We start from the raw sequence: 27,662 nt of genomic DNA, 5'->3' as shown, positions 1-27,662 counted from the left end.
GTGTTTTCTTGTCATGCTTTAGTGCGCTGCTTCCTGAAATGTTTCCTACTGTCTTCATCTTCATAAGTTACGGCAGATTTTGGATTAAATTCCATTTAGGAGACTTGACATATTGGTCATGGGCTTCACGTTGCAAAAAGTTGGGTTCCCATTAAAATTATTGTTTCAGTTGTTGTTCCTCAAATTTCTCAATGTTGTTCGGCGATGTTATCGCTCTTCTCTCTTTTGCATGTATGCCCTGATACAAAGTTTACGAGATATTGTTACCTTTCTTAGTGGCAAATATAGTTAAGATTTGCTTCTTCTTTTTTGTCTCATTCTCACTTTGACCCTTGGATTGTTTCGACAGTTTTGACCAAAAATTAAATGGAAAAAATTTCAAAGATATGAAATCGTAACACTTAATGATAGTTAGGGAAGCAAAGTCGTTCAACATTTCAAAGGATAATTGTGTTATTACAGAAAATGTTATATATAACATTTGTTAATTTTAGACTGAACAAGGGAATGTAAAAATGACCAGAAGTTGGAAACAATATGGGACTGTATACATCCAATATTTGTTTGGAATGTGGCATACTTGTGTCCACGTGAACACAAGCAAACGTTTATCATATCTTGTTTGAGAAATTATTTGAAAGCTTAAAACTTGGTACGATTATAAGGAATTAGAACACGAGTAGTATTCTTATTTTTATGTTCCTTAAACTTGGCAACATATTATGTATTAGATTTTGTATGAACTTAAAGAGTAAAACTTCACGTGGCCTGTTAATTACTCATTTAATTAATAGATGATAAAAAACATGAAGGTCAAATATCTACAATTTTTTGGTCAGCTTATATTACTATATTTCTTTATAATAACCCATTTTAAATCAGAACCATAGATGTTGAATCCAAAAATAGACCTAAATTGCTGAAACTGTCTAGGCTTGTGTAGCTGGATCGAAATTACAGAATCTAGACCTAAATTGTTGGAACCACCAGAACTAACAAAGTTGACAGGTCTTTGACAAGACTAGTCAGAATTTTGAATTAAATATCTTTTGGACCTATATTCTTTCTCAAACACACAGGCCATTTATCCGTATTTCTTATTCAATTTCAAATATGAATTTTTCTGTGGTTTTCACCCCAGAATCCATTTCAGCATCTTCATCTAAGTGAAACCATTTTTTTATATTTTATTTCCTAAAATTTTATTTTTCAGTTTGGTCTCATCTGAAAGTTCAAACATTTTTTGGAGCAATAACGATTGTATTTATGGTTTGAATTTCTTTTATTTTTAAGAAATATTTAAAAGATGTATACAAAAGATTCATATCCAAGGTTTTGTAGGGCTTTGAAACGGATAGTTTGGGTTAATCAGTTAATCTTCTCTCAAGTTCTTGAGGGTTCATGAAAGATAACAAATATGGTGGTTCAGAAGAGAAAAACAACACAAAGAATGGAAAGTTGCTGGGAAGTACCGAGACTGAGGCTTGATAATGTTAAAATTGAGTTGGTTTACTTTGTTGTGTAGATGAATGTCCATGAACTCTAGATATCAATAGCTGATGTTGTCATGTTGTCTTCATAATAAGCATTTGTTGCTCAATGTGTTCACTGTAATCATAGCTTGCTGTTTGATTATGAATTAGTTTTTCTTTTTTTGGGGCAAGGGTAGGTGAATAAGATGGATTTGATATCAAGACCTTGTGGTTATCTGTAAGGTCTTTACCAGCTGGGCTAGCTAGCTAGCATCTTCAGTGTATTGAAAATATCATAGTTGCTCCTTATTTACAAAGATTCTAAGCAAACATTTTTATGTGGAAATGAAAAACTAGAAGTAGCTATTTGCAGATACAAGTCATCTCAGTAAAATGGAAGGTATCAGATTAGGGATATTTAGTTCGACACAAAATCATTTATCATTTTGAACAGGAACAAGAAAATTTTCAGATGGATATGTTGCATCAATCAACTATTCATTCTTGACTAATGTATTCAGTATTGAAAAATGGTCACTGCTGTTAGTTTCTACAATTACTACTACAACTTTGGGGTTTTTAAGGATTGTGAAAGGTGGCTGAGAGTAGAAGTCAAATTAGCTGAGCCACTATTAACTTAACTGTTATTCTATTGATGTTTATACAATTATCAAGGACTGAGTTTAATCTGATATCTATTTTTTTAGTAGAACTTAATGCTATATATAAAATTGACTGACATCACTCATCTGGCACAACTGAATTTGGCATGCCCTTGTGGTTCCATAGCCGACAATAACCTCCCCCTCTTTAGCCCTCTTATTGAGTTTAACATGCCCAGGTTTTAGTTCAACCACATGGACCCTTGTTAGGGTTTAACTGATAAAAAACTGGTTCCAGGTAATTCTGCTGTCTTTTATTAGTTTTGATCACCAAGTTACCAACTCAATTATTTAGACATTCATTAACTTAGAACTATGCAGCATGAGTAAATATGGATTTCTTCTTCACAAATCACTTTCTGTAGTGTGGAAAACATGATGAATTTGACTCCACAATCATCTTGCTTTAGGGCTCCATTAATTTGGTTCAAATTTATCTGGAGCATAGATTGCTTTTGGAGTCTGATAACATCTTAACTTGATGGTGGGTAGTGGGTGCAGTTAATTGGTTCGCCTTTTTGGGTTGTGGTTTGCGTTGAACCACTTGGGCCATTTACTAGTTTACATAAAATATTCTGGACTTTCGACTTATTAGTTTCGTATTTAATTTAAGATAAAAAATTGTGGCAGATAAAAGGTTTTGAACCTTGTGATAGTTTCAAATTGTTTAGAAGTTTTTTGTTTTGCGGTTATGTTTGAACAAATGCGGAAGTGGGAATCTTGGATTTATAGATACAAATTGAACAACATTATTATGGACACTGTATCTACGACAACAACAACAAGCAATGAGGTCCCAATTATTTAGTGTCTATTGGATCTCTAGTTTGAAATATCTGGATCATGTACCTCCATCAATTCAGGGCACAAAGTACCAAGAAAATCAGTTGTGGACCATTGTCAAGGTTTCCAAGGGTATATAGTTGTCTCAGTGATTAGGACATGCCTTATAATGATTCTTTGATTTTGTCATGTGAAAAATTTACTTCATCTTCATGTTTAGAAATGTGCCCATATACTTGCCAGTTCGGAAATGAAAGAAATGCCAAATGTTGGAACATGTTAAAGACACTCAGTACCAATGGAACAGAAATCAGGTATAGTTCTCTACTAACCAACAAAAACAAGATCCATATGAAAATCTAGAAATATGTTTATGAAGTCTTAGAACCTTATTTTCATTAACAGAATGCTTCTATGAAAAAAGAGGTTATTCTTGTATCAAATTGTATGTCACAGTTACTGACCATGAACTTTTAATTCCTATGTTGAATTTGTTCAAATAATAAATGCTATGTTAAATTTGTTCAAATAATCTCCAAAAAGTATGTCAAACTAAATATAGAAAACTGTTGAACAAAAATTAAGCAAACAAAGGAAGTCCTACAAAGCATAAAATTTTGATAGTTGGTCATTCACATATAGTTTGTGTGCCATCCTCAGAGATTCGGATTACTCAACAGTATAAGTTTCTTCATTTACTTATGGAATAGATGTCCATAAGATGAATATATTGTCAAATACATAGTGAACAAGCACTAGTTCATGAAAAACAAATTACCTGCTCCATATATATCAAAATATTGTTTAATTCATATTGTAGACAATGTTTATGTCCCAGTTAAAAGAGCCTCATGTGCCATGAACCAAGTAGAGAAATAAATAAGCTTTTACCTTAACCTATCATCAATAGGGTTTATGGGACAACTAAAAAGACAACATCCCCATATCCTTCTTCCCCATTCTTCTTATCTAAACCTTATCTCCAACAAGTTATAGTATTCTGGGTTTTTGATTTGATAGAAGAGGACATGATTTGAGTGAAAAATCAAAATTCATCATGCATTAGTTCAGGCTGCAGTATTAATGTAGTTCGACATGATATGCTGGAATGTGCTCGAACCGTACCACTCCGGTTATGAACGGGCATTGATATGGTACCTGAAATTGGAAACGCTGATGGAAACCGTGAGAGCTGTGCCCTACCAAAGTTGAAAATGCAATTGGCTTGATGAGCAAACATGTCTTGACTAACTAAAATCCATCATGCATTAATTTAAACTTCAACTTATTTTGAGCTGACAAAGATGAGCTTTTGAATTAGAAGTATAGAACTACCATGGTTCACTAGGTTAGTTTCTATTAAAACTTGGATTGTTCCACAAACAGAGATATTTAAATATATTCAAAGTCTCAGACCTAATTTTCTGTCTGGATTGTCTTGTAGCATTTCAAATCCCATTACATATACAATTCCAATGTAGATACTTTGGTTTTCTTTTGCGTAAGGTAGTAATTTGAAGACTTGATCTGTTACATTTGTGCATTTGTGCTATGCACTAATGTTATAAACAAATATTTATATGAAATGTGAAGTTGTCTGATGAATTCTCTTCATGATTTAATAGTCTTGTCTTGGTTACAGTGAATCTGAAGAATCAGAGGGTTACGCTGATGGCAACACAACATGCATTTGTGCCATTCAATGACAATCATTTACTTGTGACGGAGAACAAATAGTGATTATCAATTATCCAGCTGCTATGAACCTCAGCTCGAGGTTATGGTTCTGCCATCGAGAATTTGCAATGAGAATTGATCGAGCCATCAAGCATCCAGCTTTCCTTCTCCTTCAGAATTCCCTTCACATTTAGAAGAAATACATCGAAGTCAAAGTTATGCAGATGTAGTTCGGCTCATCGTCATCCAGCTCTGGAGTTGCATGTGTTAGTTGCAGTTCATTTATTGGATATAGTTGGAAGTAAATGTTGCAAATTAAATCAGATGCATTTCATGTGTTAAAAGGATTTAGATGGAAGTGGTTGGTATTTGTGTTTTTTTCTTGCATTAAGATTATGATTGCTCTGTTAATTGCTATTTTGTCACTGTGGACCCTTTTGAGTTCTGGATGTAGTAATTATCCATGTCATCTGATGATCTACCTCTTCTCAGCTGATTGTTAGAAGTATGTGTACAACTTAATCAATTAGTGAAAGATTCTTTCAATTGCAAGTGTTTCAATCTATTTCGCTCACTTAGAACTCGTGAATACAGCGAGAAGAACTGTCAAGAAAAGGCTGTTTTTCGAGGGTTTTTGCTCCTCTTTATTCTGTGATGTATGTTCCCAGACATTCTTGAGCATCTTTATACATTCTTAGTGTGAGATAGAATCACAGTGAGGGATGCATCAGGGTTTCACCATTTTCAGGGCTCCTACAGAAGAATTGTATTCTTTTTACACAGTTTACAGTAGAATAAGAAAAAACTCTTCAACTTTCTTTGAATTGTTGAGACCACTAACTATAATTCCTACTAAGCTCATGTCCAAACATCACAGTATCTATATCTTTCTCACCTTCATGTATAAGTTGGAAGCATTGAAGCATTCTTCTGCAAGAATTAGACATATTACAAGTATATCTCAAACAGCTATTTCTATATTTGTTGGCTTCACTCATTGCCAACATAATGATGTTTCTTATACTTGCTATGGGTCTGAACTGGCATCCTTTACTTGCTATATCTCTTTTAGACTTTGCACAAGAGAGACATTGTCTGATAATTACTGCTTGAATAATGATCAATTCACATATAATTGCATGCATAATATGTTGTTATGATGATTGGAACCTTTGATCCAAACAATAGTAGCACAATGAGCACAACCAGAGAAGTCAATCTTTGGTCACATCACCTCTCCCTCTTTCTTTGGGGAACTCCATGTTTGCTTGTAAAATGGGTTGAATGATGACATAGGCAAATGGGAAAGCATGTTGCTGACTGAAGACAGAAGAACTTGGCCACTCATATTGCATTGCATGCTTATCAATTGGCATGTAGTCAAAACCTATCAAAGTCCCAACTCCAATCACATTCACAGCTAACAACATCAATTGTTTCTGAACACACAGTCTGATCTTTCTTTGACCACAGGAAACTTCATTACTACTTTCTGTGAGTCAAAATAATTAGATTAAGTCATCTTAACAAAGCTAAATTATATGAATGATTTAGGTTAGGGAAGAAAAATATGTTTTTATTTCTTTTAGACTATAATGTGATAAAAAAAAATTAATACTCATGTAAATTCTAAACATATGTATACATTTCACATAATGTGATTAAAATATGTTTTCCAGAAATATTTTTCATGGACAATTAATGCCTTGAAGAGGACAGAAATTTGAATTACAAGAAAGGTTCAAAGAGAAAGAAAGTGGAGCTTCAAATAACTTGAAGTTGATGGAACACAGTGCACAGACCACCCAAAGAACACTTCAAGTTGGACCAAAACATTTAAATCAAGTTAGTATTGTGAGATTTATTCTATACTAACATTATTGAATGCAGCATAACATAACCTTAATTAGCTTGTAAGTGTTCCACAATAAAAGCCATTCAAGCATTTCATTGAGATGAGAAATTGTCTGAAAGAAATAGCTGAAAGAAACTTGCAATTTGTGCTATGAATTATTTTCTGCAAGACAGGTGTAGTTGGTGATTGAGATTGAAGAGACCAAACAATAGAATGACGATTGTTCATGTCTTTGGATGAAAGGAGGAGAAGAGCACAGAGTTGTCAATGGAACTTACAGTAATTCTATGATGCACGCAACTCTGTCTCAATGACAACATTATTGACTATTCAACCATCATTCCATCTCAGAAGCCTCAAAGAAGCTTTAATTAACATTCTGGGCAAAGTACACCTCCTGTTTCTTCCCCTCCACACCCTCCATTCCCAAGTTTTCTAGTGTCATGTCTAAGGTTAATCCATCCTCATCTTCACTGTAAGTTCTCTCTATCTCTCTATTCTCACAACAACACACACACACACACACATTTTGTTGTCCTCCTTGTTTGCCTCTTTTCGCTGAGCAGCAGCGCATGTTCTTCTAATTGTTGAAGGCTCCTTCAGTGGCACTTAAATATGACAATGCCTTGCATATTTGTGATATCGTTCATGAGTTTGGGGGAAATATGTATTTAGCTTGCTTATCATCTCACATATTCTGCAGGCCTTTGACAATTTGGAGAAGATGAGTTCATTTCATTTCTCCATGTGCTTTGGCCTTGCTTAGCATAATTTATCCAATATCATATGCATGCATGTAATGAGAAGTTGCTACTTGTGTATGCAGAGGAGGAACAGATACTGATAAAAAAGAGCAGCCAATACCAACAGTTAACAAGCAACCTTCAATTCCTGAAGATGGTTATGAGTGGAACAAGTATGGCCAAAAATACATCAAAAACATTAGGAAGATCAGGTGAGGATATCTATTTATTTGATCTTAATTGCAGGTAAAAGAGAATTGAATTGCTGAAAGCTCATCTTGTTTCCTTCTACTGTTTCATCTTAAGTGCAGAAGCTACTACAGATGCCGGCGGAAAGAGTGCAACGCAAGGAAGAGGCTGGAATGGTCTCCTGCTAACCCAACCATCTTGAGAGTTATCTACGACGGAATGCATGATCACCGGTCTCCTTCGGATGCTGAGCAGGTTCACAGTGTAGATGTAAACCAGTATGAGCTTGGCAACCAAGTTTTAGGGCAACTTAATGACACTCAGCAAGTTTAGTCTCTGCTTAAGACTTCGCATGGAATGGAATTCACATGTATTTGTATAGATCTCAATCCTCAATGTATAGCAAGCCCATCTGCCAATGTCAATCTATAGGTTTCCTCTGATGTCTGATACAATGCTGTTGATGGGTTTAGAATGTATGTATCAAACAATCTTATACAATCAATAAAGTTCACTTCAATCCTTCCATGATTCTTTTGCTCCACTTTTAAGTTAAATGTCAGTGGCATCTGAAAGCATATATATTCTAAAGTGTATACTCATGTCTAATTCTGGCAAACTTATTAGACTCTTAAGAAGAGATTCAGTGGTATACAGCACCTGTCTAGGATTTGATTTTGGAGTCAATAAGCAAATTCAGTAGCTTGTTTATGGAAAGAGGTGAATTCGGAACATGCAGAAGAGTATCAAACTCTTTTAATTGGTTTCGACAATGATCATGAGAAAATCTTTTGCTTTCAGCAGATAGAGAGAAGGAACACTTAAAGTATCATATGGTCATTAAACCTTGAATTCAGAAACTTCAAAGTTATTTAAATCAAATACCAATTTGAAGTGTGGTTGAACTTCTTCAATCAATAACTATCTGCTACACCGAAGATGATCTAGATTTATGATCGAAATCTGCCTATTCTGACAATTTGCTCAAGCTGATTTGACACACAAATTTCTTGTCCTTGTATTTATCTGATCTACATGGGGTTCTAGTCGACTGCATCAACAAGACATTTTCTTAAGGTTGGGCTGACTTTCCAGCTGATAGATCACTGAAAATGACCAGAAATGTCAAGATTGTACTGGTTTGCCAATCTATCAAGTTTTTCCCTCTTACAGCCTAAATTCTCACAGCTAATCCCTTCCATTTACTCCTCAGCAACTCGTTTTACATCAAATTAGTACTGATCACTAGTCGTCGAAGTTACGTTCAAAGAAAATGATGCTTGCAGACGAGTAATTGGACTTGAACACTATACATGTTGGATGGAGCTCAGCTAGAATATTCATTGGTAGTTTCTACACAATTATTTGATCAAAAACCACAATTAAAGAATGGAGATAGTGAAGCATAATAGACCAGCTCGTTAAGATATGCAAACGGATGGCTTTAGACTCTTGTTTTCGGCAAATCCTACTAAAACTGATCATTCTGAAATAGTTCAAGACCTGTTTGCTTGAAAGTTGCATAGTCATGTTCATTAACGTGAACATAATTGCCTTTTAGAAGAACTGAACTCAAAAACAAACCATCTGTTTGATATGTTCGTGCCCAACTTGGAAGACTAGACTTTGTGTCTGTTCTCAAGGAGAAAATTTTTCCTGACCCTTGTGAATAGACCCGTAAGCAGACCACATACCGAACACACTTCAGAGAAAGTATTCCTGTCATTTTTTGTCTCTTGAGGGTGAGAGACAAATTTGTGTAGCTTTCATGGTTTGTTTGATACTTGGAAAGTTTTAAACTAGCTTTCAAAAGGTGTGGACAAGAATCTGGTCTAAGATACCTATTTTAGTCTAAGTCAAGCTTAATCTATTAGCATAAAATCTATAATCATGCTATTTGTTATGCAAATAAATTTTCATGCCAGAATCTGAAATCAAACAACAATAGATCTAAACAATATTATGATGCGTATCTTTCGTTGCTGTTCAGAAAAATAAATTTTATATGATCTATAGGCACATTATCGTCGGATCTGAGATGTCAATCTACAAGAAGAACTAGACTCATCTTCTCCTCTCTTCCTATCTTTTCACAAGACTGGATTTAGGAATGCAAGAACATGAGAGAAGATCTGCAATCTCTCATTGACTGATTCACGTGATTAAAGGGAGATTGGAGAAGAACTATAATCTCTCCACTATATCACGCACTCTTATACTGTTATGTTCTCGTGTTGTGTCCCTAGAAGATCATTGTTTATTTATAGGTGAGAGTAGAAGATCTAGAATAAGTAATTAGGAAAGTTCCTCCCATCAAGGATATCTCTTAATAAATCTTACCTTTATTGAACTTCCTTTCTATTAGTCAATAATCATAATCAGAATCCATTTATATCCATAGTATATCTTATCTAATTAAATAGAGTCATATAATCTAACATAAATATCATTTAAACATTAGAACTCCTTGAGGAATGAAAGATATAATGGATGTATGCTTGCATGTGCTTAGATTTGTTGTTAAGATCCTCTCAAAGCAATAGGTTTTGATATGACATGAACAGCATATCTTTATTTTGAGAAATTTTGGTTCAATTATGCTGTGTATGAGGTTAATTTAGTTTGTAAAAGCAGATAAAAATATAATTGTGATGGAGGAAGAAAGCATAAGCTGTGGCAATTGAGATAGAAATGCTCTGCCCACCTCTTCTTTTCCAAAAAGATCAAAAGAAGAAAGAAGAAGAGCAAGAATAGTTGATAAGAACTGAACTGCTCTGGCACAGGGAGAGGACTTGAGATATGAAATATATGGCAAGCAGTAAAGCTTACTTTTCAGTCCATGCAAATTATAAACAACATAATAGAGGAAAATTGGGAGAGTTATTCAACACTGTAAGTCAGGTTATAACTGAAGCAACCAAACTTATTTAACAGTCTCTGTGGGTAAAATCTTTGTCAGTATTTTTTTTGTTTTCGACACACAAAATGTCATGGTGATGATTTAAAACCTTCCATCCAAGGGAAAGAGATCTGGATATAAACCACCAAACTAACTGGATAGATGTATTTGTCGAACATCTTACCGCGACATTTTTGTTACTTATCTTTGCAAAACATGCTTCCTTTATCTTCATCCAATTTTTCATTTTACTTTTTCCTTGCTTTGATAGATTCATCTAAAGAAAAATGAAACAAAACAACTGAAGGCAGAAAGAGAGTGTACATGTAACATTAAACATATCAATGATACATGTTACCACTAATTACCATCAAAGATTCAATACTAAGATCAATAGCCTCTTTGAAAGCTGTCAGCATATGTACTTGATAAATTTCATACGACAAAGAGCAACTAGAATTGGTGACTTAAATAGATTAATCTAAAACAATTTGTTCTCCAGTTGAAGATGAGGCCATTGTGGAATTCATCAGCCATACATTGACACTTCATTGTACACTGAAGTAACATTGCAACAAAAGAAAGGTTTCCTTTTAACTATGATAGGTGTATGCACTGCAATTGAGCCCAAATTGGCAGAATGGCTTTCACTGATTGAGTGCCTAAGGAAAGCTGAGAAGGCAGACTTTTGGATCATAGTTATAAACCCAGATCAAACCGATCATCGGACCAAAAATATCGCATTTTTACCGATTGGGTTCACTAATTAGATCATTTAAAATCTAAGAAAAAAATGAAATACCTTCGATTCTTTATTTATTATAAAAAAAATATTTGAATTTTCACAAAAATCTTTAAATATTTTCATTATAAGGATTAAAAAGAAAAAAATCCAATTATATTCCTTACTCCGTCATCCTTCCGACATGTTTGCCTCATCTTACCATCATGTTTTATTATACTATAACAATTTATTTTTATTTTACATAACACATAGCTATATTTTATTTTTAATTTTTTTATTAAATAATTTTATAAGGATTATATATTTAACATAGTAAGAGGATTTCTTTTCTTCTTTTTCTTGTTTACAAAGAATAAATAGCGAAGATGAGATTGGATCACAATACTTGTGAAAATTAATATTTTCTTAAGCTCTTACCGGCTAAGCTAATTGATATATATATATTTTCTTAATGAAGGGGCATATCTCTATTTCTTAATTAAGGAGTCATAATCTTCATTTTGAAGGTCCACAAATAGTTTCCTAAGGTTTCTTCTGAAGCAAAAAGCTACTTTTGGCCCTTATCTAAAGATTATGATTAATCCAACTTTGTAAATTGGAGTTCATTGCAGTAGGTTAAGCTCACTCTGTGAACAATATTTATCCACATTTAGGGTTTAATGACACTGGAGTTGATATATTAATATTAATTAGTAATATTTTTTATTTATCCTATTATTGAGCTGGCACTCATTTATTGTTAGATTCTGAATTAAAATTTCACTGAAATTAACATTAGAATGGCTAAATCCCTTGACATGTTTGATTCATGCATTCTATGATCGAAATCGGATGGGGACTTGCATATTACCTTCGGAAATAATAATTAATTTAAGTTATTAATTTTGATATCTTACTTATCTATGTATTATAATTATCATTAATTATATTCTATCTTTATATCATTTGGTGATTATATTATTTATTTTTTATGTTATTTGTATATATTTCATTATTTGTTATTCATATTTTTATATTATAGTATCTAATATTTGATTTATGTATTTTTATAAAATTATTTAGATTATAGAACTATGTTATGAGATGGGATATACTTTTATGCTAGTTGTAATCTTTCATCTTTTTAATAATGTAACCCTGCATCTAATGCATAATAAATCATAAAAATTTGAAGAGAATGATTGAATACTTATATCACTTTTTTATAATTTTCTGAGTATTATACTATTATGCATTTATATAAAAATAAATATTTTAATTGATTGACCAGTTATGAAAGATACAATAAGACAATTCAGGAAGGAATTATTTTAGTCCAACATAAATATATTATTCTACACCAAAAAGAAGACAAGAGGTAGATGTTCTTTAGGAATCACAAAGTTATTACTATATATATATATATATATATATATATATATATATATATATATATATATATATATATGATCTGATTCCACTTTGTATTCACAATCTGAATGAAATTACTTAAAATCTAAATATTACCAGAAAAAATCAATTTATTTTCATCAACATCCTCTATCAATCTTCTTTCTACTATTAAAATGTAATTTATGATATTTTAGTATATTATGTACCTTGGTGAATTAAATTGGGGTGCATGGAAGGAACTAAATCAAGGATTGATCCAAATTATCCTTATATAAAATAAAAATAATAGTAGTAATAATAATAATAATAATAATTATTATTATTATGATAATAATAATAATAATAACAATAATAATAATAATAATGATGATGACAAAAACCTGAAAAAAAGAGAGAATCCAATAATAATAATTCTGAGATTCTCGAATACAAGAACCCGTTTCGCGTACCTGACTGATCAGTGGAACAGGCTCAGATGATATTTGGTGGACCCCATATAAATCATCCAATAATGCAGGAATACGAAACGCGTGTAAAGAAATGAGTAAATCAGGGCTCACGTGTTATAACGTTTCGTCCTGAGCGTAACCCCCCTTCTCTCTCCCCCCACTCCGTGGCGGCGCCCTCCGGTTTCTCTCTCCTAGGGTTTCTTCCCCTTAAGCCCTCTATAGGTTTGGGCGATCGCGTCATCGCGTGCTCGCCCTCGCGACCTCCAGATCCAACCATGGCGGCTGTCGCCCCCGCTACTCCTGCCGACTGTATCCTTGCCTCGGCTGGACATCATACTGTTTCCATCTTGTTTCGCCTCGGCTTCGATGCGATCAGTTTGTTCGATGGTTTCTTGGTTCGTTTTTCTGTGTAAATACTGGAATTTTGCTCTGCAGATTTGGTCTTTTAGGGTTTTTGTTCGTTTTTCCGTGGGTCTTCAGTGTCGTCAAAACGTGTTTTTGAACTGATTTATCAGCACTGAGCGGTAGTGTTTTCCTGTCTTCAATTTGTTGATTCGTCGTTCGGTCTTGTCGAATTTTTCCTTCTGTGAAGATATTGTACGTGGCCTTTGTTCTTAAGCTCGTAAAGGAATGAACTTGGATTCGATGCTATCCGTGACGTTCTTGAAATCATTCTGAGGTTTCTGATGATTTTGTTGTTGGTATGCTTTTGGGTTGTGATATATAAGTTTTCATTGAACTGTTATTCCTTAATCAATCTGTTACAGCAGCTACGGATCTGATGCAGAAGTTATCCTTGGATCCAAAGGACCAGAGTAATGATGCTTCAGATGTTATAAAGAAGGTAGCTTTATTAACTTTGCCAATTAGTAGTTGTGGATGACGAGTGTAGATTACAGATTACAATATTGAAAGTATTGACGCCTTTCGATTCCTAGCAGCCTTCTGGAGTTCAGTATGGTTCAGCTAGTGGCGGTGAATTGCCAATGGCACCGATCCCAACAGCCGAACGGTCTCTGACTCCTCTACTTCATGAGCATATGGATGCTAGCATGTGCTACATACCGAATGGATACGCTTCATCTTTCTACTATGGAGGTTAAATTGATTTCAACTCTGTTTATTTGTGTGATTTCAAGAACTTATTGAATTGTTTGATTATTGGTGATGTTAAGTAAACTTATCTGATCAATGACAATATGTGTTGTTGTTGTTTCAGAATGTTTGCTTTGGTTAGGATGAAACCATTTGGTTGCTTTAGTATTTTTTTTCTCTTACTATGAAGGAATCATCTCACTATTTTCGAGAATTTTTCAGGTTATGATGGCTCAATGACTGAGTGGGAGGACTACCCTAGGTATGTCACCCCCAATGGAGTGGAGGTGCCTCCACTTGTAAGTTTCCTTGCTGTTTTCCAGTTCTTGATTCTGTATTCTCATACTTATGATAGGTTAGTTTCCTAATTTTAATGCAATCAGTTATTTTCCAAGTCTCATATTTTTATTCTGAATTTATATTATTATGATAGCAAGTTGTGATGGCATTTCCTGTTTACTGGCAGGGAGTTTATGGGGACATGTATCAGCATGGATATGGTTATGCTCCTTATAGTCAATATCCTTCTCCTGGATCCACAGTTCCGACTTTGGCACACAATAGTCAACTATATGGGCCTCAACATTACCAGTATCCAGCTACGTATTACCAGCCACCCATACCCACCAGCACACCATACAAAACAAATCAAACTCCTATTTCTGAAGGGGAGGTTTCTACATCTACTGCTGCCGACCTTCCTCCTATTCCAGTGGATACCACAAAATCTAATTCAAATGGAACAGCTAAAGGAAGCACAAATGGCAACAATGAATCAGAAAAGACAAGACCAGGCCAACAGAATTCATTGTTGAATCCAGGCATCTCATTTGGTAAAGGTGCTTTGTCCGGTGGGCTTCCTTCTTCGGGCTACCAGGATCCAAGATTTGGTTTTGACGGAGTGTGGTCATCTGTTCCATGGTTTGATGGTACTACGTATCCCGATGGGCAACAGAGACCAGTTACAGCGAATGCTGTCTCTTCTATGACTTCACATGATCGCAATACTATGCCCACAAGAAATCAGAATTTCCGCCCCCTTCCTCATCTGATGGTATGTAGCTTGATGCAATTTTCTGTTAGTTGAAATGTTTATAAATTTTGCTGATGAGAATTGTAGTACTTATCAGGAGACATAGTAATCACTTTTATGCATATCTTATCTGATATAGAAATTTCACTCCGCAGCAAGCCAAGAGCTGCTTCTGATCTTTAAATGTTTTGTTAATGTGTATATTTATTTACTTTGCAATTTTTTTTTAGTCAAATCAATTGTTGGAATACTTTTCGGGCAAATACTTGGAGCTGAATTGATTGACTTAGTTTATTTTGGCTTTCTTTCAAGACATTGTGTCAGTGTTATGAAGGATTTTATTTTTATTTGTGACAGGGAATGCATTCCCCGAGGCCAGCAGGTCCTGGAACTGCAAACAAGATGTATCCTAACAATCGAATGTATGGCCAGAATGCTAATGGATTTGGCAATGGTCATGGTTTTTGTTCAAACATGTACGACTCCAGAATGAATGGAAGATGGGGGATGTCTGTGGATAGCAAATATAAGCCAAGGGCCCGAGGCAATGGATTCTATGGATATGGTAATGAAAACTTGGATGGTCTGAGTGAGCTTAATAAAGGACCAAGAGCTGGTCGTTTCAGAAACCAGAGGGGGTTTGGACCTACTATTACTCTTGCAGTAAGGGGACAAAGCCTACCTGAAAATGTAAATGTTCAGGATTCTACTGTTATTCCTGAAGGAGATCAGTACAACAAGACAGACTTCCCTGAAACATATTCAGATGCTAAGTTTTTCATCATTAAGTCATATAGTGAGGATGATATTCACAAGAGTATCAAGTACAATGTTTGGGCTAGTACTCTCCACGGAAACAAGAAGCTTGATGCTGCTTATCTGGAGTCCAAGGAGAAGACAAGTGGATGCCCTATTTTTTTGTTTTTCTCTGTAAGCATTAGTTACAACTTTTAGCAATCTCTTCCCCTTTTTGTTATCTCATCAGGATGATGAGTGTTTCACTGTTGATTTACAGGTCAATACAAGTGGACAGTTTGTTGGTGTGGCAGAAATGGTAGGTCCAGTTGATTTTAACAAAACACTGGATTTCTGGCAGCAGGACAAGTGGATTGGATGTTTTCCTGTCAAGTGGCATATTGTAAAGGATGTTCCCAATAGCATTTTAAAGCACATCAAAGTGGAGAACAATGACAATAAACCAGTCACAAACAGTCGAGACACTCAGGAGGTGAGGAATTTTTACTAGTGTTAACCGTTTGGCTTTTCAATTTGAACCATTCTGACCCACTTTTTTTTTTCAGGTGAAGCTCGAGCAAGGTCTTCAACTTCTTAAGCTTTTCAAAGAGCATGTGAGGAAGACATCCATTTTGGATGATTTCAGTTTCTATGAAACCCGCCAGAACGTGATGCAAGAGAAGAGAAGGAAGCAAGAGCAATTTCAGAAAAAGGCATGATCAGATTATATATGTCTAAAATTCTAAAATCCATTAGATGTTTCAACTTGTGACGTATGGCACAACCCAGGGATCAATGGTTTTCAGCTTCGTGCATTTGAAAATGTTAATTTACTGTGTGGTTCTGCCTCTTCCTATTTCTGTTGGTCTCATTTTGTTTGTTGCAGTGATAGAACTTCATCAAACTTGCTCGTTTAGACAGCTTGGAAATTTTTAATTTGCGTTATATTTTCTAAGATATCCTCTCCAGTGCTCATTTGTATGATTTCCATTTCAGGTTATGGATGAGAAAGATGAGGATGGGGCTTACGGAAAGCCTGGGTCACAGAACCCTGTGGAAGTGGTTACAGTCATGAAGAAAGAACAAGCACAGGGTGGTCTTGCACTTGCAGAAGATGTGCTATCAGAGACGAATGGTGTGGCTACGGTAGCTGATGTTGTGTGTGGTTAAATGGTGTTGCCAACTGGTTGCTAGGTTCATGAAGCCACCTTTGAGCATAATGGAGATTTGCAACCTAGTCCCTGAGGCATCAGGCCGATGATGTGTGTGCTTAACATCTGCCTCGGCCGTAACAAAGCTGTAGTTTTCTTATCCCAGTTTAATATTGATTTTAGTTTGTTTTCCTTTTTCTAGTTTTCAGTCAAGGTGGGAGATTGGTGATTTGAGATCCTAGGTATTAGAGGCAATCAACCTGTTCCCTGTGCTCTCCTCCTTAATAGTGTATTTTTGGTTCTTTTCGTTTTCTGCAAGAATAACATCTTTGGCACAGAATTTTGTATTAGGGACTCTCTTAATGTGTTTTCGTTTGTTTTCTGTATTGGAAAGCTGTTTGTCGGTGGCAGATGTTCATTCTTTGTGCAAGAAGAAGCCATAGCAGTGCATCTGTATTAGGTTTGGGTTGCTATTATGTTGCGCATTTAGGAACAACATGTTTTGGTTCATCCTTCATGTCTGCATGATTCTGTGTTCCATGATGCCTCAAAGACACTAAATATCAGCAAGCAGTTAATTGGTTGAGAATATCTCTAGCGTCTTAAATCTAGTCCATCAGATAAATAGTTGTATTAAACACTAAATACCTTATTCCCCCATATCAAGATTGATTGTTCGATCCACATATACATACGGATGACCACAGACGAACAGCACAAACATGACCTCCCATGGTTGGTTGCTCATCAAAAAGGAAAAGCATGTCATGTCGCTCTGTATCTCAATACAGTGGCAACAAGAAGAACATTGTTGGTTCACATCGTATCTCAATAAGAGAACAACTGTTCCTTCGAGAGGAAAACTTCAGATCAGCCTCTGGTGTTTGTTTGCCTGATGGAGGGAGGTTTACCACTTTTACCAGTCGATCATGTAATGTATGGCGTTTAAAGCTTTTCACCGAGTATACTTTGGGGGGAGTATGACACATCCACTGAAAGCTATCGATTCATTGACAGCTCCTGAAGCATATCCCTGCTGCAGATTCTTCACCCTATGTACAATCGAATATTAAAAGAATTGATGGCTACTCCATCCTTGCCGCCTCCATCTCATGACAGTATCTGCATAAAGAATAAAATTAGAGACATAAATGATGAATATGATACATGATTAGTATGAAGACGATGTTTTAATAGAACACCTAATCCTTAAAAAGGATCAAATAGAGCACCTTAAATGAAAATCTTTATAACTCGCCCATGAAAATTACAAAACTTAAAAACAGATATGGCAGCATGATACCTGGCGTTGATATGCATACTAATCATTTGGTTAGCTTTTTATGAGAAACAATTCGGCATCAAGAAAAGTCAATAGCACAACAACAGCAAAGAGGAGGGGAAAAAAAAAAGTCTGCCACGCATTTGAAAAAGGAAAAATCATCGATTGGAACACTTAGTATTGCAGGGAAAGGCCTTAAGACTATCAAAAACAACAGTTCAAATGTGTTGAAGCAGGGACTCAACTGCAGAAACAGTTACTAGAACCTTCGATTCCAATTCGAGAGTATGCTATATTCACTTGTACGAAAGTTTCGGTCACGTCGAAAATAATAAAGGTAGGAACAAGCCAAAAGATTGCTAATATGAGAGTGAAAAGTTAAACTAGCTTGCATCGACTCATACAAGTATGTCTCTGCATGAGCATATGACTAATATGTTGCAACAGTTTCTCTTACCATTGTTGGACCTTCCTAAACTCTGTGAGGACTGGATATATATTCTCAAATGCCGTGTACGTCTCATCCCTCACCTGTCTCACCGATGGACAGTATAAGACATAGCACAATCATTTATTTATGGAAATTTCAGTGGACAAAGTTTTACCTTCGCCCCAGTGAGAACGATCTTGCCAGATACGAAAATGAGAAGCACAATCTTTGGTTGCTTCATCCGATATATCAAGCCAGGAAAAAGCTCCGGTTCATACTAATAAAGAAAATAGACAGGGAGATGAATTCAGATCAAGAAGCCGCTTGCATGTCCAAAAACTAACGATGCTTATAATAGCAGAATGGAAACAAATGTTCAAATTATTAAATGATTTGCAAAAACAAATGATTTGTTGCAAAACCAACAAATGTTCATTCTTAAAAAATAGAGATGTATCATAACTCTGCTTGATATCTAATGGATAGCAGTCCATGCAGGACTGACCTGAATATTCTAATGCTAACAAATTATTTGCTGCTGTTTGAAAAACGAAGAAACTAAAGAAGTCAAAAAATCCATGAAAGATAAACATAGAATTTAGGTAACTTTTAGATATACTAATAATAACTTACACTGGAGAAAGCACCATGGGCATAAGCAAGGCCCTCGAGTCTTATAGGGAACTTCACATCACAGGAACCGACAATGTTCTGGACCTTAAAATCCTAGAAATGGTAGCAACAATTAGAGAGAGCGAGGAGAAGAATATAACGATGAGAGAACACCAAAATTCACAAGCAACTAAATACCTTAAATTTTGCTGGAAAACCAAGCTTCTGAATAATGCGAGCATACTGCAAAAAGAGAAGTATCATGAATACATAGTTATATTCTTAGAAAACCCAGTGCATAAATATCTATCAAACAATGCATTTGACAAGATCGATAATGGAAGCATAAACATCAGGTTCACTGTTCTAAGGTACCTTCCGTGCTGCAAGTTTTGATTGATGTTCACTCTTGGCCCCTGTACAAACCTATAAAAAAACGAACAAAAGCAGATTAGGATACTATTAAACTACAATAATCAAGTATTTTCAAAGACAACAGAAGATCAAGAAAGAAAAAGCAGATATTTTTGTCCAAATGACAGTTGTTGTTGCTTAATACTAAACAGAACTATTTTTTGTTTATCTACATCAATAACAACAAGTCAAGTAGCTTTTTCTATCAACAAATACTTCCATTGCAAAACAGACAAGCAACTTCCTTGCAATAAATGAAAATTGCTGATAGCTCTGATAAATTATGTGGAGCAAGATCAAATCCAGAATCACAACGCCACATTTTGCTATCAAGTATTGATCATTATGACCTCAAGCAAACTGCAACAGCTTAAAAATGTGGCAAACATCCTATCTTAAGGATTAAAGCTTGAAAGAGCAGGCATCTAAATGAGAAGGATTTACTACTATTCAAACTATTATTACACTCTGCTTCAGGGATGTTTTAATCAGACATGCCAGCAAATACTAGGTAACTCACTGCTCGTGGAACAAAGAAACTCTTACTAACAAACACCATCACAATAATCTGATGGAGACATCCTACATTCTCCAACTAGATATCATCCACCATCTCAACAGGACAGTATTTTGGTTGGACAACCAACAACTTGTTCAACATCATTTTTCCCAAGAGCTAACAGGATAGCAAGCTCTCATGACAGAATATATATCTACTAAAATGATATTCAATATTTCAACGAGAAAAGTTGTGTGCTCATACTGACAATTAAGATTCTGAGAAAAACTCAAACAAGCAGATACAAAAAAATTATATGTATACAATGCGACAAATATATGTCCATTATACAAGTTGGCAAGAACCTAAGCTTTGCAACCAATATGATAGTTAAAAATAAAAACCACACCAACATTTGATATTATTTAAGAGAGATGACCAGCAAATTTCTGAATTATAAACTCTCAAATCCCATTTCAACCTTTAAACTATCAACAAGTCACAATGTGCACAACACATCCTCATCCTTCAAGGTAAAAGACACTCAAACTGACACTACACCATTCTCAATAGAAAAACTGCATTTTTTGGTTTATCCTCCGACATTGCCCCCCTCAATGCAAGGAAAATATTCACAATTAGTTTCTCAACCAAAAATAGTATTTGGAAATCCCAAGGTAGCATAGGGTCCTTCCAATAACACAGGCAGGAAATGGACTGCTAGCTCTACAGTAATCTTTGGCACTTTATGTATGATATTATACAAACCTGCATCTTCATAAATTTCTAGTCATAAGATGTTAAAGGTTACATCACAGGAGACATATACTAACAAAACCAAAGCCTAAAACTGACAAGAGAGAAATCTGAAACTGTAGAGCTGGGCAGCGCTTGGTCACATAAATCCAAGATAGAAGACAACTCTCACCCCTCAATCTAATATTCAATTTATAAACTCATTCCTTTTGTGTATAACTGCTACAGGTCTAGAATCATTCTCCCTCCAATGGATTGTCATGCCATAAATGACCGCCTGTGTTTGTGAAACACCAGCATCGGCAATTATATGCTAGTACCATGCTCATATAAGAACACTAGTCACAGGCCAATCTGCAACAGGCAACACATGGCACATCAATGCATGCAACAGTCCTCGCCATGCAGAATGAGTGATGGCACTGTGCTGCAGTGATTATACATGATCCCATCTATTAGTCAATTAATTATCATTCACAAAGACATGGAAAGAAAGATACCACAGATGAATCTTCAAATGAGTTCAATTTTTGTTCTTATTGCAGCCACAAAATGAATTAAAAAAATAAGAAACCATAAGTATACCTAAAAAGGATTTGAAGTGTTAAACACATCATATGTACCATCTCACAATTGTCAACAGTTAATCACCAAGCATAGAAGAAAAAGTCGAAATAAAGAGAACAAGAACAAGAACAAAATATCCACATGATCTGTTTATGTTGATGAAACATTTAAATTTGGATTAAATGAGAAAGGGATTCACATATAAAAGAAATCCATATCACAGACACTGAATTGCAAGATGTATACATGCAATGCATATGCACCATTGTAATTTCATGATTATAAGCTAACTTAGCAAAATTCACAAAAAGTAAGTAAATCAAAGAAGTCTTCCTTAAATATTCCAAACATAAATAATTGTGAAAAGAGCCACTGTTAATACTATAGACTTTAACAGTGACAAACTATTATTAGTAAATAAACTCTATAACTAAAATACCAAAGAACATGGAAATGTGATATGTATGGTACTCAGCTTACTTACCATCTTTCCAGAGGCAAATATCAAGGCAGTGGTTTTTGGTTCTCTTATTCTCATAATGACAGCAGCAAAACGCTATCAAGAAAAAAAGTAAATTATAAGAATATTTCTAACAACACTCATTTCTTCAACACATAAGAAGTTTGCAAAGAAAATGCAAATGACTAGAAGCATATCAGTATACTTTTTGAGAAATATAATAGGCATATTCTTCATATATATTCCAACTTGGAAATAAGAATCTATATAAGTGATGCAAAAACCAAAATTAATCAACATTTTGTGACAAGGCTTGCAAAAGTATACCAATTGATCTTACGAACTATAATGGTTTCAACATAAGTAGTCTTTATGTCACGACTCGAGCCTAATAGACTAATTGACCTATCAACTTCGTTTAGCTCAACCCACTAGCCAAAATACGTAAACTGAAATTGATAGTAGTACACTCATCAAACCCTTTTAAGCCACAATCTTAGTTTTGCCACTTTTGATGTGGGACTAATTGAGGTATTATAATTTTTCCCACTCAAGGACTTGACATCCTTGTCAAGGCCTAACATAGCCCAGATCAAATCCTAACATGGTGCATATGAGACGTAGCCAAGTGATGGCTCCACGCTGTGACGAGTCCTCTGACTCCATCCACGAGTAGTTATTTCCTACTTGAACTCCCTCACCATGCCCAAATACTAGGTCGATTCTGATACCAAATGTCACGGTTCAAGCCTGATGGGCTAACCGACTTATCAACTTCGTTTGGTTCAAACCATTAATCAAAATGCTTAAGTTGAAGTTGATAATAGTACATTCATCGAACCCTTATAAACTAATCTTAATCTTGCTCACTTTCGATGTAGGACTAATCGAGATATTATTTAAATCATGGAAATAGACTTTACTGCATAAGCCTGAACCTCAACACATTAACAGAACGATAGCGGTGGGAATCTGTACCGGTACACTAGCACATACCAAGTTTTGAAAAAAATATGAAAAAAAAAATAACAGCTCAATATAAGGCTTATGCCATAGTATAACGAGTGCACCATCCATTTTACACCAATCTGTGTATTGATAAGTTGACAAATCACTAAATACCGCATGGACTGTATCATACTAGACAATATTGCAAACCTTGCTTTAAGAGGCAAGAAGTGCCACACATTAAAATTGAGGCTATTCAACTTTTTGTTAAAATGAAATTTTCCTCAATCTCACAACTCACCAAGTACTAAACTACAACAAGGGTATATCCAAGAGAAGGGTAGAAAAAAAAACCAGAAAGATGATTTTAAAAGCAACAAAAATCGTTATGAAATGAAAATTTCAAGAGTAAAAAAAAATATTCTAACACGCAGGATAAAGCAATCCAGGAAAACAAGATGTGTACTCTTAGTGTACACATCTATATCATACCTTGGGATTGTACTCTGCATTGCGGGCTTGTAAAGCAATAGCCTTAAGGTCCAGTTTGCAATCCAAATTTACTGTAGAAACAATATTCCTAGATATTGAACCAACAGCTTGCATCAGCATAGCCAATTCACATCATGTAACATATATTCGTACAACTAGAGAAATACAAGAATCATCACCATCTTGTAAATTAAAACTAGTGATACAATAGAACTTGTCATGAGCAAAAATTGTCAAAGCTTGATATTTGGCAAGCCAAGTCACTACCACAAGCATTGCTACCATTAATCAACAATGTAAATAATCTTATGATATTCAATAAAGAGACACTTGCATAACTAATTCATACGCTCCTGATCTAACCAACATTTACATTTAGCTTCTGTATTTGTTATCAAACCCATTCAACAGAACCACATTTACGAACAGCCACATAGCACCAATAAAGCTTCTCTTTATTAGAATCAGAACTGGAAAATATTTTTTTCTGCTAAGAACAGGAAACAAATTTGACCCAAACCTGTCATCACAAAAATGCACCATACCTAGTATATTGAGGAGCCTTTTTCTCTTATTTTGAAACTAGAAATCAATCTAAACTTGTTTAATAAAACTATGTGCTATAAAAGTAAATACATGCTTTCATTTGTGAGAAAACATAGAATGTATACATTATGAAGTCCTGGAGTAATCAAGAAAATTTTTGTGACAGTGTCAAATCAAACATAGATTGAGTTATTCACAGTAGTTCATTATAAGAAAATTCAGTGCTCCTTAAACAAAGTGTCTTATAACAACATACACATCTAATACATGAAAGATCCTATCTCGTTTTGCCACTTCATACAAAATTTTAATTGTATGTGTTAAAATTTTAATACATCGACCATTTAGAATATTACATACAAAATTGTAATACATCCACTGTTCAAGAATGCCAAACAGATTCCCACAACAGTCAACTAGTATCAGCATGGTGGTCTTATGTAATGATACAAGCCATGCAGTAATCTGCACTGGAGATCAAGTAATAACGAAACACTTCAATCTTCTTTTAATTTTTCTCTATTATTGGGCGCATCACTTCAACCTGATGAAGCTTCAGACCAGATTTAGTTGTCCCCATTTATCCTAAGAAGAAACCAGTTAGAGGGACTTACTGGAGTGTGGGAATAATGCCAGATGGGTGCTTCGAAAGTTCAACAGGTTGGCTTCCCACGAACTCCTGATCCGCCATGTTCACCCACAACAAAATCCAACGTTTTCCTCAATAAACAGATTTCTTGCCAGATCTTCAAGAGTTCCAGTTCAAGTAAATCTTAGTTGTCAATGTCTAAATCACTTCCTTCAATCCCTCCCTCCTTTTCCAAACCAAATCAGCAAATAGATTCTTGCCAGATCTTCAAGAGTTCCAGCTCAAGTAGATCTTACTTGTAAATGTTTAAATCACTTCCTCACAATCCCGCTCTCCTTTTTCCGATCGAATCAGCAAGTATCACCCTCCACAAACTCCAACCTTTTCCTCAAGAAGCCGAACCACAGCAGAACCTCCAAACGTCCAGCTCGATTACCCCCAAATTACCGCCTTTCCTTGATTTCCAACCAAAGACTCCCAAAACATTACACGGATCGGCCACCACGAAACCGGACAGTTAGCAAGATCGAGTGCTCGTCAGAAATACGAAGATCGTAGCACAAGCAACAGATCTACCGATCGCGGCGACCTGCGCACGAGATCCGAGTGTCTATTTGAGGAATCGGGCGGCTCCGAGAAGATCAGGAGCAGCAAACGGGAAGATCGAAGCGGGAGACGGGAGGGGAGATGGATTTTAATGACGGGGAATTCAAACGGGGTGGACTTTTATAGGGACGATGGGGATGAGAGGTTCGTGGCTTTTAGGGTTTGGTGTGCGTGCCAGAGAAGCGTCAAGGGACGTCGAGGCGGCGGTGCGAGAGGCGGTGGGGTTTTCTACCCCGTGAGGGTCGGGTATTTATAGATGGTCACCGGCTAGGGAGGGCTTTGGGCCGGTTTTCCAAACGACTTAACGGGTGTGGGCGGTTTCTGGGCTATTTAGTGATGGGTGAGAAGTGGTTCTAGAACTTTCCTAGTGTCAGTTTTGTCATTTCGTCTTGAATAAGAAATACATATAAAACCTTAATGGTTTTTTAGGTGTTTAGTATTTTTTCGTATATATATTTATATGTAAATATTAAGATCATGGTTAGATGCTTATAACAAGACTCGGACCTCTGACTTGGAAAATATTTTGACCTCAGGTATATCCTGATTTTTTTTTTTATAAATGATGAAATCTAGATGATAAATTTCTATGATTGGAATAATCATTTAGCAATATGTTTCTTGGATTATAATATTGTTTTTTCATATCCTACGTGGCTGCCCATGACAGTGTGGGCTGTCATACAGAAAGGCCACGTACGATGACACGGTTCTACAGAAGTCACGGATACTGTATCCGTAGGTAAGATGCACATCTTACCCCTAACACACCAATGCCTCCACCACCCATTCGACGAAATGCCTCGGAGAACCACTCCCCACAGTTACACAAAGCATCGGACGCTAAAGCAATCAAGCTCGTTTATTCGATAGAGAAGAAGCTACACGAGTGCAGCATCGATCAAACGTAGCCGCCGTTCACCCGAATCACCTGCCCGTTCACCCACTGCCCGGCGTCGGTGCACAGGAACCCGACCACCGGCGCGATGTCCTCCGTTTCCCCCAGCCGACCCATCGGGTTCTCCTCCACAATCCGACGGATCAACTCCTCGCTCTTCCCCGCGAAGAACATGTCCGTCGCCACCGGGCCCGGCGCCACGCAGTTGGCCGTTATCGCCGTCCCCTTCAGCTCCTTCGCCATGACCTTGACCATGGCCTCCACCGCCGCCTTCGAGGCCACGTACGCTCCGAACCCCGGCCGCAGCGACGCCGTCGTCGAGGACGTGATGCACACGATCCGCCCGCCGCCGCCGCGGGCGAGCCGGTTCGCCGCCTCCCGGCAGCAGAGGAAGGCCCCCCGGGTGTTGACGGCGAAAGTGGCATCCCAGTCCTCGACGGCGGTGGCGGAAACGGTAGGGTACTTGTCATCGAGGACGCCGGCACAGGCGACGAGGATGTGGGCGGGGCCGCCGAAGGCGGACTCCGCGGCGTCGAAGAGGGACTTGACGTTGTCGGGGTCAGAGACGTCGACGCGGACGGCCACCGCGCGGGGTTTCTGGTTGGTGGAGGACGAGGTGGAGGAGTTGAGCTCGGCGGCGAGGCGGTCAGCGGCGGCGGAGCTGGAGGCGTAGCCGATGATGAGGGAGGCGCCGAGGGACGCAAGGTGGGAAGCAATAGAGCGACCGATGCCGCGGGAGGCACCGGTGACGATGGCGATGCGGCCGGAGAGGAGGAGGACGGGGGCTGTCGCGGCCATGGATTGGTCTACGGTTCCTGGATCGGAGGAGACAACGGCGATGAAGACCTCTGCGAAGGGAAAGCGTTATACTTACATATCAATCCTTTTCAAAATTTGACATATAGTATATACTACGCATATATCCCTCTCCCGTTATGTCCATTAAATAAAATTAATCAATTACCATCTTTATTAATATTTAATTCGAAGTAAAAAAAATATAAAATATTTAAAATATCTTTATTATTGTATAAATTTGTTAAAAAAATTAAGTTTATATTATTTTATGCACAGCATCCCTTTTTGATTTATTACCTCCATTTCTTGGTCATCTTTATCATTTTATTCTTGGCTTCACTACTCCGTCTTATCGTCGCTATTTTTCATCCCATCATAATTGTCTGTCATCGCATTATAATCATCTTCACCATGAAAAAATCATCTTCTGTTCTTGAGGGCGCAAGCATAGAGTAGTTGTTGGGAGTAGGAGGTGGAAGGCATGGCAAGGGTGTTGGAGGGGGTAGAGGCCATGGGAACAAAGCTGGTGGTGTAGAGGCTGGTGGTCGACGTCGGCAACAATAGACGGGCTCTTAGTGATAGGATGAGGCAAGGATATAACGGGTGAGAAAAAAATATTTAGTACGACGAATGATGTGAAGATGACTGGCCTTGTAATAGGGCGATGGCGATGGAGATCTATAAGTGAAGTCCTAGGGAAGAAACGACCACAGTAGGGTAGCTAGACGATGGCGACCACCATGGGGTCACGAGGCGGAGGCGATGGGACGAGGCAATTATACGGTGTTGTTGTTAGTAAACAAATGTATCGTGATCGGTGAGTCAGCATGGCCTACTCCACGGGTCAATGTCAGGAGTCTTCTGTCGACTGAGCTGGATGCCGAG

General features: G+C 36.6%; 3 protein-coding genes across 5 annotated transcripts; 1 reads left to right on the top strand and 2 right to left on the bottom strand.

Moving 5' to 3' along the window:
• The first annotated feature begins 13,008 nt into the window (after nucleotides 1-13,008).
• LOC135583993 (YTH domain-containing protein ECT2-like) lies at nucleotides 13,009-17,266 on the top strand. 2 transcript variants are annotated; one of them, XM_065160127.1, is made up of 9 exons: nucleotides 13,009-13,175; nucleotides 13,637-13,710; nucleotides 13,808-13,964; nucleotides 14,184-14,260; nucleotides 14,428-15,015; nucleotides 15,352-15,924; nucleotides 16,010-16,222; nucleotides 16,296-16,442; nucleotides 16,726-17,266. In XM_065160127.1, the coding sequence occupies exons 1-9, from the start codon at nucleotides 13,142-13,144 to the stop codon at nucleotides 16,897-16,899; spliced, it is 2,037 nt and encodes a 678-aa protein (XP_065016199.1). In that variant the 5' UTR covers nucleotides 13,009-13,141; the 3' UTR covers nucleotides 16,900-17,266. The 2 variants fall into 2 exon arrangements, with proteins under 2 accessions (XP_065016199.1, XP_065016198.1); XM_065160126.1 differs by having other exon boundaries at nucleotides 13,634-13,710.
• A 209-nt stretch (nucleotides 17,267-17,475) lies between these two features.
• On the bottom strand, nucleotides 17,476-25,319 carry LOC135642118 (TATA-box-binding protein-like). Of its 2 annotated transcripts, XM_065157986.1 has the most exons (9): nucleotides 24,501-25,318; nucleotides 23,341-23,428; nucleotides 21,925-21,996; nucleotides 19,580-19,630; nucleotides 19,403-19,447; nucleotides 19,226-19,318; nucleotides 18,768-18,869; nucleotides 18,620-18,693; nucleotides 17,476-18,002 (listed from the first exon to the last, which is right to left on the bottom strand). In XM_065157986.1, coding segments are annotated over exons 1-9 (603 nt in total). In that variant the 5' UTR covers nucleotides 24,578-25,318; the 3' UTR covers nucleotides 17,476-18,001. The 2 variants fall into 2 exon arrangements, with proteins under 2 accessions (XP_065014058.1, XP_065014057.1); XM_065157985.1 differs by lacking the exon at nucleotides 17,476-18,002 and having other exon boundaries at nucleotides 18,616-18,693; nucleotides 24,501-25,319.
• A 601-nt stretch (nucleotides 25,320-25,920) lies between these two features.
• Nucleotides 25,921-26,867, bottom strand: LOC135642415 (NADPH-dependent aldehyde reductase-like protein, chloroplastic). The gene has a single exon (XM_065158550.1). The coding sequence runs from the start codon at nucleotides 26,775-26,777 to the stop codon at nucleotides 25,983-25,985; it is 795 nt and encodes a 264-aa protein (XP_065014622.1). The 5' UTR covers nucleotides 26,778-26,867; the 3' UTR covers nucleotides 25,921-25,982.
• Between the last annotated feature and the right edge of the window lie 795 nt (nucleotides 26,868-27,662).

This window comes from Musa acuminata, chromosome BXJ3-7, assembly GCF_036884655.1.
Source record: "Musa acuminata AAA Group cultivar baxijiao chromosome BXJ3-7, Cavendish_Baxijiao_AAA, whole genome shotgun sequence".
In the NCBI taxonomy this organism is placed as follows: domain Eukaryota; kingdom Viridiplantae; phylum Streptophyta; class Magnoliopsida; order Zingiberales; family Musaceae; genus Musa; species Musa acuminata.
The sequence above is the reverse complement of the archived record's forward strand: the minus strand, read 5'-3'. Positions and strand labels throughout refer to the sequence as shown.

Coding starts and splice junctions, on each gene's coding strand:
- LOC135642118 (XM_065157985.1), bottom strand. CDS start 24,577: ATGGCGGATCAGGAGTTCGTGGGAAGCCAACCTGTTGAACTTTCGAAG. Junction 23,429..24,500: donor GGCATTATTCCCACACTCCA/GTAAGTCCCTCT, acceptor TTCAATATCTAG/GAATATTGTTTCTACAGTAA. Junction 21,997..23,340: donor ATGCAGAGTACAATCCCAAG/GTATGATATAGA, acceptor TTTTCTTGATAG/CGTTTTGCTGCTGTCATTAT.
- LOC135642415 (XM_065158550.1), bottom strand. CDS start 26,777: ATGGCCGCGACAGCCCCCGTCCTCCTCCTCTCCGGCCGCATCGCCATC.
- LOC135583993 (XM_065160126.1), top strand. CDS start 13,142: ATGGCGGCTGTCGCCCCCGCTACTCCTGCCGACT. Junction 13,711..13,807: donor CTTCAGATGTTATAAAGAAG/GTAGCTTTATTA, acceptor GATTCCTAGCAG/CCTTCTGGAGTTCAGTATGG. Junction 15,016..15,351: donor GCCCCCTTCCTCATCTGATG/GTATGTAGCTTG, acceptor TATTTGTGACAG/GGAATGCATTCCCCGAGGCC.